This window comes from Podarcis tiliguerta (genome assembly GCF_965153285.1).
Source record: "Podarcis tiliguerta genome assembly, chromosome: 3".
Classification (NCBI taxonomy): Eukaryota; Metazoa; Chordata; class Lepidosauria; order Squamata; family Lacertidae; genus Podarcis; species Podarcis tiliguerta.
The window spans coordinates 109,775,506-109,793,931 of NC_139536.1; the positions used below are offsets into that span (position 1 = coordinate 109,775,506).

The following is an 18,426-nucleotide window of genomic DNA, read 5'->3' on the forward strand; positions in this document are numbered from 1 at the left end:
CAATAGAAGACCAAACTAAAACCAGGTATTAAAAAATAATAATCAAAATACAATTAAAATCAGCTAAGCTAAAAACAGATTAAAAACTCACGTCAGCTTCTACATGTCTGGATATTGAGCATTTAAATCAACCCCAAACAGCAGCTTTTTGTTCAACTGAATGCCTTGAGTGGGGTTAGAAAAACAAAACCACACCTGTCAAAAATATATTGTTTCCCTCCCCTCAAGTGATGGGGGAGAAGGCACAGCCCCATTTCGCAGATACAAAGTGGTTATTTCAAATTTACAGCTTCCATAGCATTACGGTGTTCACAGCTCCACTGTATCAAATTGGAAATGTTGTGTGTTCTGTCTCACAATGCTAAGCATAGTGGTTCATGGGGATGTTTCTTGTTAAATTTTCTTTATGTTTTTCATTAAATATCTACATAAGCAAACACAACCAAAACTTCTGGGGATCACTCTTACAGGTGAAGTCACCCAGGGAGGGAGGGACGAGTCTGTGAAATGTGGTTATTATAATAATAATAACAATATAATAATAATTTATTATTTATACCCCACCCATCTGGCTGAGTTTCCCCAGCCACTCTGGGAGGCTCCCAATCAACTGTTAAAAACAATACAACGTTAAATATTAAAAACTTCCCTGAACAGGGCTGCCTTCAGATGTCTTCTGAATGTCAGGTAGTTGTTTATTGCCTTGACATCTGAAGGGAGGGCGTTCGACAGGGCAGGCGCCACCACTGAGAAGGCCCTCTGCCTGGTTCCCTGTAACCTCACTTCTCGCAATGAGGGAACCGCCAGAAGGCCCTCAGCGCTGGACCTCAGTGTCCGGGCTGGATGATGGGGGTGGAGACGCTCCTTCAGGTATACTGGACCGAGGCTGTTTGGGGCTTTAAAGGTCAGCACCAACACTTTGAATTGTGCTCGGAAACGTACTGGGAGCCAATGTAGGTCTTTTAAGACCGGTGTTATATGGTCTCGGCGGCCGCCCCCAGTCACCAGTCTAGCTGCCGCATTCTGGATTAGTTGTAGTTTCCGGGTCACCTTCAAAGGTAGCCCCACGTAGAGCGCATTGCAGTAGTCCAAGCGGGAGATAACCAGAGCATGCACCACTCTGGCAAGACAGTCTGTGGGCAGATAGGGTCTCAGCCTGCGTACCAGATGGAGCTGGTAGACAGCTGCCCTGGACACAGAATTGACCTGTGCCTCCGTGGACAGCTGTGAGTCCAAAATGACTCCCAGGCTGCGCACCTGGTCCTTCAGGGGCACAGTTACCCCATTCAGGACCAGGGAATTCTCCACACCTGCCCGCCTCCTGTCCCCCAAAAACAGTACTTCTGTCTTGTCAGGATTCTTGTCTAAACATAAGCAAGTTCTATTGAATTCAATTGGGCTTAGTCCTAGGTAGGGATGCAATGATTTAGTGGTAGTGGTTAAAAGTAACAACAGTGAACTGCAAGAGCCTCTTCTTTTTCCTGGACTTCACTATTATTAGGGACAGGCCCAGAGTCAGCACTTGCATCCTATAGTGGCTCCTTGCACCCTAGTGCCTCAGCAAGGCCCACCTGCTGCCTCAATGCTAGGCAGTCAAGTCTACAAGCCACCATTTCCCACAAGGCCCCAGAGTTTTCTGAGGCATTGTATGAAATTATAATGCTTGTTCTCAGACACCTTTGCAGTGCTGCTGACACTGTCAGGTTAACCTGAGGAAGCCCACCAGAAAGCACATTGCTCAGAGCTGGCCCTGGCCCTGACTGTGGAAAACAGGAATTAAGAAGTGTTTACTACTTCTTCTTTTATTCATGGAAAGGTATTTAGAAGCCACCCATCTTCAAAAGAAGTTCAGGCTGATGTACAAAATGCATAACACAAACAATAAAAACATGGCGCTAAAAAGAAATAGTAACAGCTTGTTAAAACGGTTGCTACTGAAGCACTGAAAAGTCAAAACAAAATTTAAAAATTCCCTTCTTTTATTTTGTTTCGACTACGGCAGAACAACACGGCTACCTACCTGTAACTAGAACTATGAAACGTCAAGTACTATGAAAGCCACACACTTTATTTCAGAAAAGAGTTTGTTAGACTTGGTGGCCAAATCAGGCTCACAGGAAGCCCTTTAGTTGCCACTATGATGCATGGCATGAAGAAGTCATTTGAACAAATGAAACATTTGGTATAACCCAACTTTAAGCGATATGGAGAGGGGGTGACTTAAGAGGTCAAAATGTGAAAAAGAGGACACAGATTGAAATTTAAGGCCGTTATGGTATATGCTCAGAAGTAAGATGCCTCCTTTGCAAGCTTTATTCTATGCATAACTAAATTAAAAACGGTTTAAATAGGAGATGCTTACTGCAAAGGTTGTAGACTTTGTAGTGGCCTTCATGTTTCGTATCCAAAAACCTTGCAACTTCCTATAAAAGCAGGAGGAGATATTCAAAGGACGCCAGAAGCATTAGGACCCAATGATGAGGCAATGCATTTGTGAAACCCATTTCAGAATTCAGAGAAGCCAATTCAAGCAAAATTGAGATCTCCCCATGTGCAAAGAGGTCTTCAGTGCGAACATATTGCTGTAGATGTGGTTGGATTCCAGCAATGTGTTAGGCTTAGCCTCAGCAGGGAGATTAAATACACATTAAGAACCAATGAAAGCAGAGGAAGTCAATGTGATGCATTCCTAATCTTGTTGGACATCCATAAGCCACTGCCAACATGGTCAATATTCAGAGATGTAGCCCAAAGAAGACTGGCTTAGGTAGACATCTAGGCAAAATTTAAGTCTACTGTCACCTCTACACCATACATTTAAAGCATGTTCAAAGCACTCAACACTTTCCCCAAAGAATGCTGGGAACTGCAACAATCTACCCCTCAAAGAGCCACAATTCCCAGCACCCTTCACTACAGTTCCCAGGATTATTTGTGGGAAGCCATGTGTGTGTTAAAATGGATGGTGTGGATCCGACCAGACTTTTGAGTTGCTTAAAAAGGTAGTGTGGAGAAGAAAATGTTTAACGCCTGCAGCTTATTGGCTGATAATTCTAAGACATAGCACACCCATTTTTGAAGGCCCAAAACAAATCCTAACTCTGACCCTCTGATCATGGAGAACAATGTCAGGGAAGACACACAATGCCAACAGCCTGGCATTAGATCTGGCAAGGAAAGGAAGGAAAACAAATCGCCACCAATTAAGCAAATATTTTAGTTGTTTATCTAGTTTCTAATTACAGCAATCAAGATGTAAGTAAATTATCATGTTATCAACCCCTCACTGCAGGAAGTTGAAGAAAGGGCGTAATTTCTCTTAAATTACAAGTGTGGAATAAAAAACAAAAAACCGTATCAATTAAAAAAGCAACATGCCATATTTATACAGTGAGAACTATTTGCACAGACTTTCAGAATTTATGCTACCTTTATAGGATTCCTGTACCAAGACTGCTTCCCAGAAGATGGAAAGGACATTGCTATAACACGAGCTGAGAGATAGAAACACACACACATAAAGGCTGTAATAAGTCTAACGAGACAGCAACACATTTGCTGGTTCATAACTTGCAGTATTTCAGTTCAAAAGTATTTGTTTTCACAGAGATCAGTCTTCTGGCAGCTCAGGCGTTCCTCCTCATGTACCACTAGACTTTTACAAGACAAACTAAGAAGCTTCTTCTATGCTATCTCAATTTCCCCCTTTAAATCCAACTTTAAAACAGCGTAAACCCATGGACCATTTGTGAACACAGGCTGCGTGTATACACAGTCGTGTAAGAATTTTATCCAACTCTTGTGCTGGGGCTTTCGGTCAGAGAGAAGCAGGTTCAAGTTCCCATTCAGTTATAAGGCTAACTGGTTAGCTTTGCTGAGCAGATCACTGTATCTCAGACCAGCTTCCCTCGTAGGGTTCTTATAACACAAAAATAGGATTCCTACCCAGCTGCCTTAAGCCCCTTAGACAACAGAGAGGCACACAGATGGAATTATATACATTTAAACAGGTTCGAGATTCTTCACTGATGGAGAAAGAAAAGTTCTGGTATGCCTTTTCAGTGTTGGCTCCTTGTACATGGAACCCACAGCCTGCACACACAAGACCTAGACATTAGGGTAAGCAGACTACCATGTGACAGTGGTGAATGCTTTGTTTTCCTCCTATTGGACCAGCACTCTAGCCTCTGCCAGGACCACTGGTCCACAGCACCATTTCACATTTAAGCAAAGTCTCTACTGTAGGTGTTAGCGCCGCAAGTCTGTCTTGTCATTTAGATCAGCAATCAAGAGCTACCATATTTTTCGCTCCACAAGACGCACCTGACCATAAGACGCACCTAGTTTTTAGAGGGGGAATGCCAGGAAAAAAATGTTCTTTAAAGGGAGTGCTGAGCAGAGCCTGTACGCATCCCAGGTTCTGCTCAGCGCTCCCTTTCACGAGCCGCATGGAGCGTGTGTGCGGCGCTTGCAGGCTTTTCCCTGGGGAAAAGCGCCCAAGAGCCGTGCACATGCTCTGCGTGGCTCTTTAAAGGGAGCGTTGAGCAGAGCCTTCTGTCTGCATTTGCTCCATAAGACGCACACACATTTCCCCTTACTTTTTAGGAGGGGGAAAAGTGCATCTTACGGAGCGAAAAATACAGTAATTCCAAGATGCAAAAGAGGAGCAGTATGACCACAAGGTCAAAGCCTGTTCCATTGGCAGAGTGGCAAAAGCAGCGTTTACGTGCCTCTTGAGTGCCTTGGCTGTATGTGGTTAGACTTTAACTGCCCAGGACCATCTGCCTAGGCACTTATTCACTTCCTTCAGAGAAGCGATAACCAAGCAAAAGTCACGCATTGCCATGTCTCCCCAGTTAGTAGCTGCCCCAGAAGCAAGGCCAGGAGAGGACAAGAGAAAAGGAGGCCGTGGCAGACACGCACACACACTTAGTTTTCTTCCACAATTCTTGGCTGCCCAGATCTCTCCAAGCTCCCATGAGAAAAGTTCATAATGATCAACTTCTTCCCTTTCACCAAGTTACTATACACACCAGTGACATACGTGAGGTCCAGATCAAAGCCATCTTTTGTGTAACGCCTTTTGTTTTCTGATACCTGCCAGCAACACACATAGAAGAAAATTAAAGAGGGAAGCTGGGAAACAAATAGGCTAGTTTAGTCTGACAGATGTCACTATTTCCAAGGCTGCCCATGGCGGCTTAAAAAATTAGAACAGCAGCCAAAGTCTTAAATATAAGGCGAGAAATCTGAATATCTGCACTCCGAATCATGCAAGTATGACTGATCTTGATTGTTCTACATTTTTAAAGCATTTCTATGCTGCCTATTAATTAGAGTCCTTCAAGTCAACTTAAAATAGAAATACAACAATTAGATATTTTAATGTTGATATTGATTTGTTTATGTAAAACATATTGGGGATGTCTACTAAAGTGCAATACAAACTCTTGGATAGTGGTAACAATAATTTATTATTTATACCCCGCCCATCTGTCTGGGTTTCCCCAGCCACTCTGGGCGGCTTCCAAAAGAATATTAAAATACTGCGATACATCAAACATTAAAAGCTTCCCTAAACAAACCTCTGGTTGCGAACGGGATCCGTTCTGGAGCCCTGTTCGCAACATGAGCAGAACGCAACCCGCGTCTGCGCGTGCGAGTATCGTGATTCGTCACTTCTGCACATGCGCGTGACATCAGTTTGAGCGTCTGCTCATGCGCAAGCAGCGAAACCCGGAAGTAACCCTTTCCAGTACTTCCGGGTCGCTGCAGAGCGCAACCTGAAAATGCTCAACCTGAAGCAAACACAACACGAGGTATGACTGTAATATAAAAAAGTCAAACAGAAACAGGAGAAGAAAGGCAAGCAGCCAAGATAACTGCATGTGCCTCCCCCCAGAGGGAAAGACCTTGTGTCTCGCTCCCATAGTTGACAAGACCCTGTGTTGCTTACTATCCTCCTTGTGAGCTTTTCCAGTCGTTCCTTCTCCGATGCCAGTCGAAATATTCGTATCAGAATTATAACCCTCAGGATACGAAAAATAATAACCGCTCTGGTGAAAAGGGAGAGAAAAAAGTGGTCAGCATAACAATATGAAAAGCTCGCAAGAGGAGACATGTTTATGTCTGTCTACAATGCACAGCATAGCTCCAGCTTCAAGAGTCTTTCTAGATGGAGGTGTTCGTAGCCATGCCAGGTCAGTGTGCAGTCCTTGCAAACTGCACAGTTATCAGTATGCTAAGCATCTGTGACCAGATCTTATCATAAATAAAGAGCACCTTATGTTGTTTATAAAGGTAAAGGGACCCCTGACCATTAGGTCCAGTCGTGACCGACTCTGGGGTTGCGGTGCTCATCTCACTTTATTAGCCAAGGGAGCCGGTGTACAGCTTCCAGATCATGTGGCCAGCAGGACTAAGCCGCTTCTGGCGAACCAGAGCAGCGCATGGAAACGTCGTTTACCTTCCCACTGGAGTAGTACCTATTATATCTACTTGCACTTTGACGTGCTTTCGAACTGCTAGGTTGGCAGGAGCTGTGACCGAACAACAGGAGCTCACCCTGTCGCAGGGATTCGAACCGCCGACCTTCTGATCAGCAAGTCCTAGGCTCTGTGGTTTAACCCACAGCGCCACCCACGTCCCTACCTGATGTTTAGGTGCAAATAAATAATCCACACCATATACTGAAAGCACTTTAAGGGTGCTGAGTGCTGTTAGGAGACCATTCATTCAAAAAGCTAGAATATTGACAAGATATCAGTGGCTAGATAACCAATTAAGAAGCACAGTACACTAAATCTAACGAAATGAGGACAACATGATGGACAAGGGAAAGAGAAAAGCAACTGAAATACAGGGACTGTTTCGTGGTTATTTTTTAAAGCTTTTATGGTTTAAAACATCATGATATACCATTAAACAAAAAAGAACCACTCTTACACTGTAAAATGCCCTGTGATCCCCTGGTGAAGGGAGGTATTATAAATTTAATGAAACAAATAAATTGCATGATGAGGTTTTGAACACAAATAAGAGACAGAAACGAAGCTGGAGAGGCCCAAAGGTTGGATGTGATCACAAGGTGCCTGTTAGGGGGCAATGTTTTTAAATTTGTATTTATTTGTTAAATTTATATACCACCCTTCACCAAAAGATCTGATTACATTAGCAGCCCCACTCAACATCCAGCACTTTTAAAAGCCAAATTATCCACATGCTTGTTTGCATTTTGTCTTCACCACCAAAGAAGAAAAACAGACATCTTTGAAAGGAAGGAGGGAAGAGGGAGAGAAGAAGAAGAAGAAGAAGAAGAAGAGTTTGGATTTGATATCCCGCTTAATCACTACCCGAAGGAGTCTCAAAGCGGCTAACAATCTCCTTTCCCTTCCTCCCCCACAACAAACACTCTGTGAGGTGAGTGGGGCTGAGAGACTTCAAGGAAGTGTGACTGGCCCAAGGTCACCCAGCAGCTGCATGTGGAGGAGCGGGGAAGCGAACCCGGTTCACCAGATTACAAGACTACCGCTCCCAACCACTACACCACTACACCACACTGGCTCTGGAGAGAGAGAAGGAAGAAGATTCTGCACTCTCCTTGCCTTGGAATGAGGCTTATTCCGCTGAAGTCAGAGACGGCGTACACAAAATCGATCAGCAGCGTGACCCCAACAATGATAGCATCCAGAATATTTAGCTTGGATTCAAAGTACTTTTCGAAGCTGAAATGAAAGAGAGATTTGCAAAAGACAACTAGCAAAAATGATTTAGCAGCAACTGCTCACTTTGACAAGTACAGTGGTACCTCAGGTTACATACACTTCAGGTTACAGACTCCGCTAACCCAGAAATAGTGCTTCTTTGCTTCGGGATGAGAACAGAAATCGTGATCCGGCGGCGTGGCAGAAGCAGGAGGCCCTATTAGCTAAAGTGGTGCTTCAGGTTAAGAACAGTTTCAGGTTAAGTACGGACCTCCAGAACAAATTAAGTACTTAACCTGAGGTACCACTGTACCTTGTAGACCACCTAGGATTATTCAACATTTAGCATATGTAGGGGCTTAAGAAGTCAATTTTGCAAGGAAACATTGGTCCAAGTATCATGCTGCAGCGTATAAACCACGGTTAGTCCTGGAAAGCCCTGTTCAGCGGAGGCCACCTGCAGGGGTTAGCAACAGGGCACCCATGGGCACCAATGTGCCCTCCAGAGCCTCCTATGGCAACTGCATAAGACCTCTGCAATTTTCCCTTTGAAGGCACAATGCACAGAAGACTGTTTGGTCTTCCTGTTCCCATTTGCACCGGTTCAGCTTCTGCTACACTGAACACACTCAGTGGCCTTGCCTTTTCCTGCTTTTCTAGATGTGACGGCCATTTTATGTTGTGCCATGCGGCCATTTTGTGAGTGTCATGCACGGCAAATTCCAAACGTGCCCCTTATCCCAGAAAGGTTGGGATAAAGTAAGGTCTGCTCATTCCCAGAACTGGGCCTGTACACAAGAGTTACGAGAGAATGCCAATATGAGCCATATGAGACTGAACGAGCCATAACACGGGTGCGCATCATATTGGGGGTAGGGCACAAAAAGAATAGCTCAACTATGCACGCTAACAGCCAACTCAGATACTGCATTCTGACAGCGCAGGATTTCGGCCGGTGCGGGTGGTTCCTTTGCACAGTGCGCTGAGCTGAGGGGATGCAAAATTGAGCAGGCCCGTAATTTGGGGGCACAAAATATTGGCCTCGCACAGGGCACTGTATTACAAAAGATTAACAAAGTCCACCCTGGCATAGACAAAATGAGGCTAAGAAACAAGAGAAGGAATCTGTAAGCTTTGGGAAGGGAGATTTCCAGAAGTGCAAAAATTATTAAAGGGAAAAAAACCTAAGGGGGCAAACCCCCACTCTCTCAAAAGAAAAAACAAAAGACACCCCAATACCCATGACCAATTAATTAGGAATGAGAATGCTCAGTGGCTACAGAATATTGACTGCTGGGGAAGAATAAAATGCGGGGAGGGGACTGAATCGTGTGTGTGTGTATATAGAACATAATATCCTGAAAAAAGGTGGTGGGATTCTGAACAGCTGCAGTCAGCACAACAGGCTTCACTTGTTCTTACCGTTTCCTAAAGAACATTTTTTAAGCCTTTCTCCCTATTTCAGATGCAGTAAGAATACTGCTGCAAAGGGGTTTTATGGGGAACTTTCAGACCTCTCTGCTAGCCCTCTGAATGCAAGGTCAATGCCTTATTTGATGAAAACTTATGCAGCTAAAAGCACAAGAGTTTCACAGCAGCACAGCTTTACAATGGTTCCTGCTCTTACCCTTCAATGGACACTCGCAGGAGGACATCAAAGAGGAAGAAGAATGCTATGGCCAGAGAGATATTTCCAATCATGACATCAAGAGAGTGGTATTTGTGAGCAATCATTAGAGACAGAATCACAAGTGAGATGTCCACAAAAATAAGCACAATTCCAAAAATCCTAAAACAAGCGAAGGGAATGGGGAAGAAAAGGAGAAAGACGGTCACTTCAAGGCAAGAATCATGCAAATGGAAATAAAAATAATTTTCCTTCATTGTAGTGCAAATATTACTCCTGGAAAAGGGATAGACAAATGTGCTTTTATGAAGACCTATTTAACACAATAAAGAACTGGGCAATCTTTGTCCACCAATTCAGCTTTGGTCTGTAGAGGAGTCCACGTGTTCAGCAGGCAGAAAGGTGTGCCAACCAATTTGCAGTATTGAAGAGCAAAGCAACTTACTAATGCAAGTATCTTGGCTGATCTCAGGTTTCCAGAAAACTGATATCCCGTTATGTGTCGTACAACCAGGAAGCAGACTTGTGTGCAATACAGATTTGGGCAAATGTTACTCAGCTGGAAACATTCCACATTGCAAGCGTTTGATGTGCTTAGAAATTATGCTTAAGCCACCGAAAGTTGGTTGGCTTGGAAAACGAATGAATCAAAGTTGCTTTCCTTAAATGAGAGCAATTTTCATGTTCGCAGTTCTGTAAGTAGAAAGCTGTAAGGTATCAGTTTGCCAATCTACAACTGCCTTCCCATGCTTCACTGATGTTCATGTTGTGGTAATACTTACCTGAATCCTAAAGACATCACAAACTGGGAGACTTTTTTCTTTATTAGGCTGGTTCAGGGGGAGAAAGGGAAATTATTATTATTATTATTATTAGGATTATGATCAGAGTTTCAAAGAAATAGTAACTGAACAAATCAAGCCTACCAAATAAAAAGGTATTTCACCTGAAATATTTCTATCCTGCCCTTCATTGTAAAACAATGCCAATAAAACATAAATCATATACATAAAGCAGCAGCATATAAAACAAGGCACATAAATCACAAGCAAATGCTTAATTGCAATGCAACAAAAAAGTACTTCTCAAGTCCGTAAGTAGTGGCAGCTATTTTTATAGCGGTTAAAGTCAGTGATTTCTGTAGTTCAGCTATATGATTGTGGCAATATGGACACCTGTATACCCACTACATTCAAAGCTTTTCATTTTTAAAAACATTGCTTTTCCAGGACTCCTGGTTCTAGGCTGCGATCCCATTACTGGCTTAAACTGCAACTAGGTCGTTCCTTTTCTCAATTTGGATCAAAGCTGGCTCGGGGAAAACACATCAGAATGCAGCATATTTCTCAAGGACAGATATGGATTGTGACCAACGTCACAAACCACAGGGGTGCAAACTGGACGCCATGCGGTCATTGGGCAGGAAAAAAAGGTAGAAACCTCTGCCATATAGGATACTGTTTGATGGGAAGTTTTTTCTGCCTAGAATGTTCAGTTCATATTAAGTTCACCTGTTCCTGTCCTTAATGCGTGGTTGACCACAGCTATGGAATGCGATGGTTATGCCCTTTTAAGTTTTGCTATGTCAATCAGTAGTTTAATAAAGGAGTACAGTGGTGCCTCGCAAGATGAAAAGAATCCATTCCGCGAGTATTTTCGTCTTGCGTTTTTTTCGTCTTGCGAAGCAAGCCCATTAGCGGATTAGCGCTATTGGCAGTTTAAGGGCTATTAACGGCTATTAAAGGCTTAAGGGATTAGCGGATTAGCTGCTAAAAGGCTATTAGCAGCTTAGCGCTTTAGAAAAAGGGGTTGGGGAGCGGGAAAAAACCTCAAAATTTTTTGACATTTTCGTCTTGCGAAGCAAGCCCATAGGGAAATTCGTCTTGCGAAGCGCCTCTGAAAACGGAAAACCCTTTCGTCTTGCGGGTTTTCCGTCTTGCGAGGCATACGTCTTGCGGGGCACCACTGTATATCAATCATTAGTGATAGTTTAGTAATGGAGGTTTTCATACCTGTCTAACTCTGTGTTCCTTTCCCAAACCTTTAATCTATTGATGATTAAAGCCTATATGCAGCCTATATGCAACCCTTGCTTTGTCTTTGTGTTAACCAATCAGCAACAAGCACATAGGTGGCAATGCTGTAATATTCAATAAAAGGGACTCCCCGAGACATGCTCGGATGATGCCTCCCGTATGACACTTGTCACTCGTCTGTTGTTTATTTCAACCCAACAACTGTTAAGTTTTGTGACAGTCGGAGCTGGCAAAACGAATACTGTCATTTCAGCAAGCTCAATTTAAAAAAGCAGAGAGAAGGCGATGAAGAGGTAACCCATCACTCCTACTTGTCTGGCACATTTTCTCAAAGTTCAACTCACTCTGTAGAAGAGTCTGATTCAGCTTCCTCTTTATCAACACCATCGTCAAGATCCATTTCAAACTCCCTGATCCGACTTCTGCCAGGGAATTAATTGGGGAAGCAGATATATTAACAGAATTCCTTCTTGCAACAAGAAATAAGAGCTAAAGTGATGGGGGTTAACAAGCAGTCAACAAGCTCACCTCCTCCCTGAAAGTTAACGGATTTCAGCAGTGAGCGTGTACCAGCCTGCGGTGAAAGCTTAATGGAAAGCCGTTGTGTCAGGTTCTCATTTTTACTGAGTGAAAGGCTACCACCACTCAGTGGCGTAGCGTGGGTTGTCAGCACCCGGGGCAAGGCAAGTAATTTGCGCCCCTAACCCGGGGCAAGGCAAGTAATTTGTGCCCCCCCGCTGCACTGTCCCTCCCCCAGATAGTCCCTCGCTCTCTCTCCGCACCGCACCACACACCTGGCACCCTCCCCTCCACAGTGGGTGGCGACCTGGCGGCTCGGATCGGATTCGCACAGCCAGCACTGCAGTGAGAGTGAGCGAGCCAGGTAGGGGCAGAGAGGTGCGAGTGCGAGCGCGCCCCCCCCAGATGTTGCGCCTGGCCCCCCCTGCACCCCCACGCTACGCCACTGCCACCACTTTACACCCATCTCTTTTCTCACAAGACTTCAAGCACTGGAAGCAGCAGATCAGGATCAGGGATCACAAGAGGCATGAGCAGAGAGGGCATTTTGTGGCGTCCAGCCTTCTGCAGCATGTGACTTCTACACTGCTGCAACCACACACTGACCTCAGTGTTCTAAATTCACCAGGCGCGTTTTGTACCTGGCTATCGGCCACTTGCAACCAAGTGAAGATGTCTGGGCATCAGGGTGGTGCCTGACATCACCACCATCTGAAGGTGCCTGCCTGGGGATCCCTTGACTGATTTCGCACACTAAAAAGGTAAAGGTAAAGGGACCCCTGACCATTAGGTCCAGTCACGGACGACTCTGGGGTTGCGGCGCTCATCTCGCTCTATAGGCCGAGGGAGCCGGCGTACAGCTTCCGGGTCATGTGGCCAGCATGACTAAGCCGCTTCTGGCGAACCAGAGCAGTGCACGGAAACACTGTTTACCTTCCCGCCGCAGCAGTACCTATTTATCTACTTGCACTTTGACGTGCTTTCGAACTTCTATGTTGGCAGGAGCTGGGACCGAGCAACGGGAGCTCACTCCGTCGCGGGGATTTGAACCACCGACCTTCTGATCAGCAAGTCCTAGGCTCTGTGGTTTAACCCACAGCGCCACCCGCGTCCCTTTTTCGCACACTAGTACATTATGTAGAATTCTCTCAGTTATGTTTTATCTGCACCATCAGAATAAATTTCAGGAACCAAGACGTCATTTCTGTGCAGCCTGAGCAAGAGCAGCAAACGACGTTGTAGTTAATTGTTGTCGCTTGCCCTTCACTTACCCCACTTCACTGACCTGCTCACAGCTGTGAAGAATATCCCTACATTATTAATGGTCCATGTCCCCATTAAGAAAAAGATTCAGGAAAACTCACACTTGAGTGTCATGGGCCACCACATGTTGTCCATCTCTTTCGGTTTCCATTTTTCTCTTGTGGTTTTCGGAGCAAAACAAAACAGATGGTTTCCCTGTTGGGGCAAAATAGGATACCCCAGAAGTTGGCTTTATATACACCAGGCTGCAACCGTAACCCCATTTAGGTAAAGGTAAATGGACCCCTGACGGTTAAGTCCAGTCGCGAACGACTCTGGGGTTGCAGCGCTCATCTTGCTTTACTGGCCAAGGGACACAGCGTTTGTCTGCAGACAGTTTCCGGGTCATGTGGCCAGCATGACTAAGCCGCTTCTGGCGAACCAGAGCAACGCACGGAAATGCCGTTTACCTTCCGCTTGAGTGGTACCTATTTATCTACTTGCACTTTGACGTGCTTTCAAACTGCTAGGTTGGCAGGAGCTGGGACCAAGCAACGTGAGCTCACCCCGTTGCGGGGATTCGAACCGCCGACCTTCCGATCGGCAAGCCCAAGCAGCGCAGTGGTTTAGACCACAGTGCCTGGGGTTTAAGTCTTACTTATATTTTAAAATCAGATCAAAGCTGGGTGGGGATGGGGGTGGAATTCATCAAAATGCAGTATTTCTCAAGAAGCTACAGAACAGGTGTGGATTGCAGCTAATATTGTCCAGTGTATGAGGCTTCACAAACCAGCGGTGGAACAATAGAAGACACAGAGTAAACAGGAGTGTACACACAGCCTGAACTGCACTACACTTTGCTCCACAGAGCCTCATTCTGCAGAAAAACAGGATTCACACAACACATTATGAATTGGATCAAAGAGCTTCGTATACATTTGCTCACCAGCTTGCACATCACCCCTGCAAAGCAGGTCAAGCTCATGACCACCACAATGCAAACAATGAGGCTGAGACCCAGGAAGCAGTGGTTTGCTTAATGTCAGCCAAGCCTCCTGACCTGGTCAGTCTGTGCCTTGACTGCATCGCTTGAAGCAATGGGGGTGGGGGGAATGCTCTGGGGATTTAATAAGCCCCCATACAAAAAGGATTCTCTGCATATAGAAAACTAGAATGTCAGAGTTCCAGCCTAGATTCCTCCCTGATACAAGTATGTAAGGGAGAAGGGTTGAAGCACTAGATTTCTGGGAGGAGTGGGGTTCATACAGAAAGGTATTCATGTTTCATTCAATTCCCAACCTGTGGCACAAAGAGTACAAGAACACTTCTGTCAACAAATGTTGGAAAGAATAAGAGAGTCCCTTGCAGCTAAATCCTGCTCATGTTTACTCAGAAACAGGGTTGGGAAAGAAACACAGCAGCCCTCTGAAATTCAAACTTCTCCCTATTTTGTGTTGCAGTTCTCCAACCAACAAACCAGTACAGAAATGTGTGCTTAGGCGGCATTTGTACTTTTCGCTGCATAACTTTCCAGGAGGGCTAGATACCTACTCCCTGCCCCGTTTGTTTAAATGAAAGCTTTGGGACACCTGTGAAAGCCTTTGTGGGCACTAAGATTTTGCACATGAACACAGACCCAAGTTAAGACTCCTCTTTCCATGCCAACGTTGGCTTTTGTCAAGGCTCCCCTAAAACACACCCAGGACAGAGGAAAAAACTGCAACCTTTGGGGGCGTCGTTCTCCTACCCATGTCCCTGTGAGAATCAGTCCTTTCTTAGTATATCCTCCCCCTTCAAGAAATCATTTCATTGGGACTTTCGGCCCATCTCCACCCCTATTACTCCTTGCCCTCGCGAAGGGATCATTTTCACAAAGTTTTTTTTGGGTGGGCTGTCCGTGCTTCCAAACGCCTGAAAGTCACGACAGGGGCTTCTCCCCCCACCTGGTCAATTCTGCCTCTGCAGTTAACGCAGGTTTGGTTTGCTTTCCCATCCCACCCACCCCGAGTCGAAGCAGAGCAATAAGTCATTTACCTCCGCAGGCGACAAGCTCAGCTCCAATAATGAAACCCTTCCAAGGGCGGGGAGGGGGGGTCGAAACTCGTGACAAGCAGGTAGGTGGTTAGAGAGCAGCCTCGGAGGGGGAGGGAGAAGGAAATGGGACCGGGGGGAGGCGGGAAGCGAGAGAAAAAGCTTTCCCCGTTTTTACGCACGCCTGAAAAGTTGTCAGCGCGGCGCGGCAAGGAAACTAAAGGAGACACAATAGGAGACTAAAGGAGTCCTATTGTGGGTCGAGTGACCTAGAACTGGGAGAAAATAAATCATGGGGGAACAAAAGCCCCCCTTTCAGCTGCCGGGGAGGAATCCCTCGGATCTCCTCCAGCCGCACGGGCGCAAAACCAAGGCGCAAAAAGCGCCGCGCGTTTGGAGAGGCCACTTTTGCGCGTCGCCTCACCTCTCGCCTCCCGCGAGTCTCTCCGGCGCCGCGCTAAAGGCTCCCTGCCCGTCGCCTCAGGGCTAAAGGAAACCCGCCGAGCGACCGGCGGCGGCGGGGAGAGCCGGGCGTCGCCAAGCGCAGCTTCATGCCGGCCTGGCGGAGACTCCACCTGATCCAGATTCGCGCCTGATTTATGGGGCCGGGGCGGCGGCGCGGCCGGTCAGCCGGCGGGGGGCGCAGTCAACCGCGCCGGGTTCCAGCCTCCCTGGCCCTGGAACGCCGTTGCCAGGGCCACCGAGAGGCCACCATTATCCCGGGGCGGCTGCTGCTGCTGCTGCTGCTCCTTGGCGCGCGATAAGGCCGCGTCCGCATTGCAAAAGGGCCAGCGCTTTGGAAGGGGCCTCCTGGTCGCCTGGAGCAAAGCCTGCGGCCCTGGAGGTCAGACTTTCTCAAACTTGGGTCTCCAGCTGACTACGACTCCCATCATCCCTAGCTAGCAGGGATGATGGGAATTGGAGTCCAAAAAACAGCTGGCAACCCACTTTTGGGGGAAACCCTGGTTTTTGGGGGGAAACCCTGGTTGTCTGCAGCTGCCATTGGTTTTGCACACGCCACTTCAGTCTCCAAGCGATGCCAGATTTCCAGGTGCGCTTATCCAGCGTCTGTTTCCTTTTGGAAAAGAGGCAGAGTTAAGACTGAAGTGTCTTTATGATAGATGGTTTGCTTGCACATACAGTGGTACCTCGGGTTACAGACGCTTCAGGTTGCAGATGCTTCAGGTTACAGACTCCGCTAACCCAGAAATAGTACCTCGGGTTAAGAACTTTGCTTCAGGATGAGAACAGAAATTGCGTAACAGCGGGAGGCCCCATTAGCTAAAGCGGTGTCTCAGGTTAAGAACGGACCTTCGGAACGAATTAAGTTCTTAACCCGAGGTACCACTGTATATACAACCCTGACGTTTGAGGCATTGCGATCCTGAGCTGTTTAAGGCTTTATAGGTCAAAACCAGCACTTTGAATTGGGCCTGGAAACTTGATTGGCAGCCAGTGCAGTTGGGCCAGGTTCATTGTAATACTGTATGCTCAAGCCGTCTTGTCTCAGCTAACCTCCACCTGCTTGGCTTTTTACTTATGTATTTACTACCTGACAGCTTCCTCCTCTTTAGGCTCAGCGTCGCCCCTTTTAAAACCCAGCAGGCGTGGCAAAACCAGAATTGGTGGAACCAGGGGTGAAATTAGGCTTTCTTTTACCTGGGCCAAAGACCCAGTTTGGCACACACAAACCCCATGCATATTTGCATAAACACACACAGGCTGGGAGCCTCAGTTACTACTGTGTAGGAAAACAGACCCTCCAAGTGTCCCTGTTTTCCAGGGGCAGTCTTGGATTTACAGAAGCTGTCCTGGTTTCTGATTTGTCCCGCTTTTCCTTGGGATGTCCCTATTTTCATCGGAGAAAGGTTTCAGGGTATGGAAAGATGCTCTTAAGTACTCGATCATTTGTGTTTGTTCCCCCTCCCCCCCCCCCAATTTCTCTGATCAGATTTTGAGTGTGCATTATCAGCAGTTTCATGTATTAGCCACGATAAGTCAAATGATATTAGCATTTCTCTATTTGCTTGAGAGCCAGTGTGGTGTAGTGGTTAAGAGCGGTAGTCTTGCAATCTGGGGAACCGGGGTTGCTTCCCCGCTCCTCCATATGCAGCTGCTGGGTGACTTTGGGCCAGTCACACTTCTCTGAAGTCTCTCAGCCCCACTCACCTCACAGAGTGTTTGTTGTGAGGGAGGAAGGGAAAGGAGAATGTTAGCCGCTTTGAGACTCCTTAAAGGGAGTGAAAGGCAGGATATCAAATCCAAACTCTTCTTCTTCTTCTTCTGCTTTGAAGCAGTTCTCTCTGTCATTTTATTTTTAAATTTTATTTTATTTTTAAATTAAAATAATTCAACATTAATACATACATGTTATGAATATACAAACATACATTTCATACAATCCTTAAAAATATTCATACATACCCACACTCAATCCCACAAATACTTCATTTTCCCACCACCACCCCTCCCCCCACCCTTGTGATAAACTTCCAATCTACTCAATTGCAATTTCTTTCCACCTCTATTGCTTTATTTCACATACTTTTAAACCAATTTTCTGCTTCTTTTTCTGTTACACATTGTTATCCATCTTATTTAGTATTTCAGTATTTATAATGGAACTTGTTTATTCTAATAGGAGTTCTGATTTTTCAATATAGTTTTGCAAGTATCCTTTAAACACCTTCCAGTCCCTCTCTATCTTCCCTTTTGAGATCCTTCCAATTTCTCCCATTGTTTTGGATATATTATAATACTCCAATAGTTTGGCAAGCCACTCTGTTTTTGTCGGTATAATACCACTTTTCCAATTTTTCACAATCAATAGCCTTGCGGCTACTGTTGCATATAAATATAATGTCTTGTCTTCTTCCTTTAGATTTCCTGGTACTATTCCCAATAGAAAACCTTCTGATGTTTTCCTAAATGAATATCTGAACATTTTTTTCATTTCATTGTATATTGTTTCCCAAAATTGCTTGATGTTTAAACAATTCCACCATATATGTGCCACAGTTCCTTTTTCAGTTTTGCAACGTTGCAACTCTCTGTCATTTTCACAGTAAGGGTTCTCTCAAGAAATCTGTTCCTCTGTGCCATATCAGTATTTTAAGTTACTTTTTTGTTGTCGTCATCAAAGAAATAATCTTACTTCCTAACATTTCAACTCAAGGACTCAGAAAATAAGAGTGGTTTGGATTTTTAAAATACTTTACAGTCAGCAGAGGGAGCTCCAAGTGTTCCTTTGCAGGTCTTTCAAGACATT

The 18,426-nt window shown here is 45.5% G+C and overlaps 1 protein-coding gene and 1 long non-coding RNA gene across 5 annotated transcripts in view; one reads left to right on the forward strand and one right to left on the reverse strand.

The window, feature by feature from the left end:
- The window catches only part of LOC310675167 (phosphatidylinositol 3,4,5-trisphosphate 3-phosphatase TPTE2-like), a 28,331-nt gene extending 12,448 nt beyond the window's left edge, over positions 1-15,883 (reverse strand). The window contains exons 1-10 of one of the 3 annotated variants that reach the window (XM_083435363.1): positions 15,583-15,883; positions 13,250-13,343; positions 11,711-11,788; positions 10,113-10,160; positions 9,331-9,492; positions 7,605-7,724; positions 5,957-6,056; positions 5,034-5,097; positions 3,430-3,494; positions 2,363-2,423 (exon numbers count right to left, since the gene is read on the reverse strand). In XM_083435363.1, coding sequence (XP_083291489.1) covers positions 2,363-2,423; positions 3,430-3,494; positions 5,034-5,097; positions 5,957-6,056; positions 7,605-7,724; positions 9,331-9,492; positions 10,113-10,160; positions 11,711-11,788; positions 13,250-13,299 — 748 coding nt within the window. In that variant the 5' untranslated portion in view covers positions 13,300-13,343; positions 15,583-15,883. Of the gene's footprint in view, positions 1-2,362; positions 2,424-3,429; positions 3,495-5,033; positions 5,098-5,956; positions 6,057-7,604; positions 7,725-9,330; positions 9,493-10,112; positions 10,161-11,710; positions 11,789-13,249; positions 13,344-15,161; positions 15,261-15,582 lie in introns of those variants that run through there. The other 2 variants (XM_083435365.1, XM_083435364.1) reach the window with 2 other exon arrangements.
- The window catches only part of LOC310675278, a 147,811-nt gene that overhangs the window by 115,257 nt on the left and 14,128 nt on the right, over positions 1-18,426 (forward strand). The gene's annotated exons all lie outside the window — the stretch shown is intronic.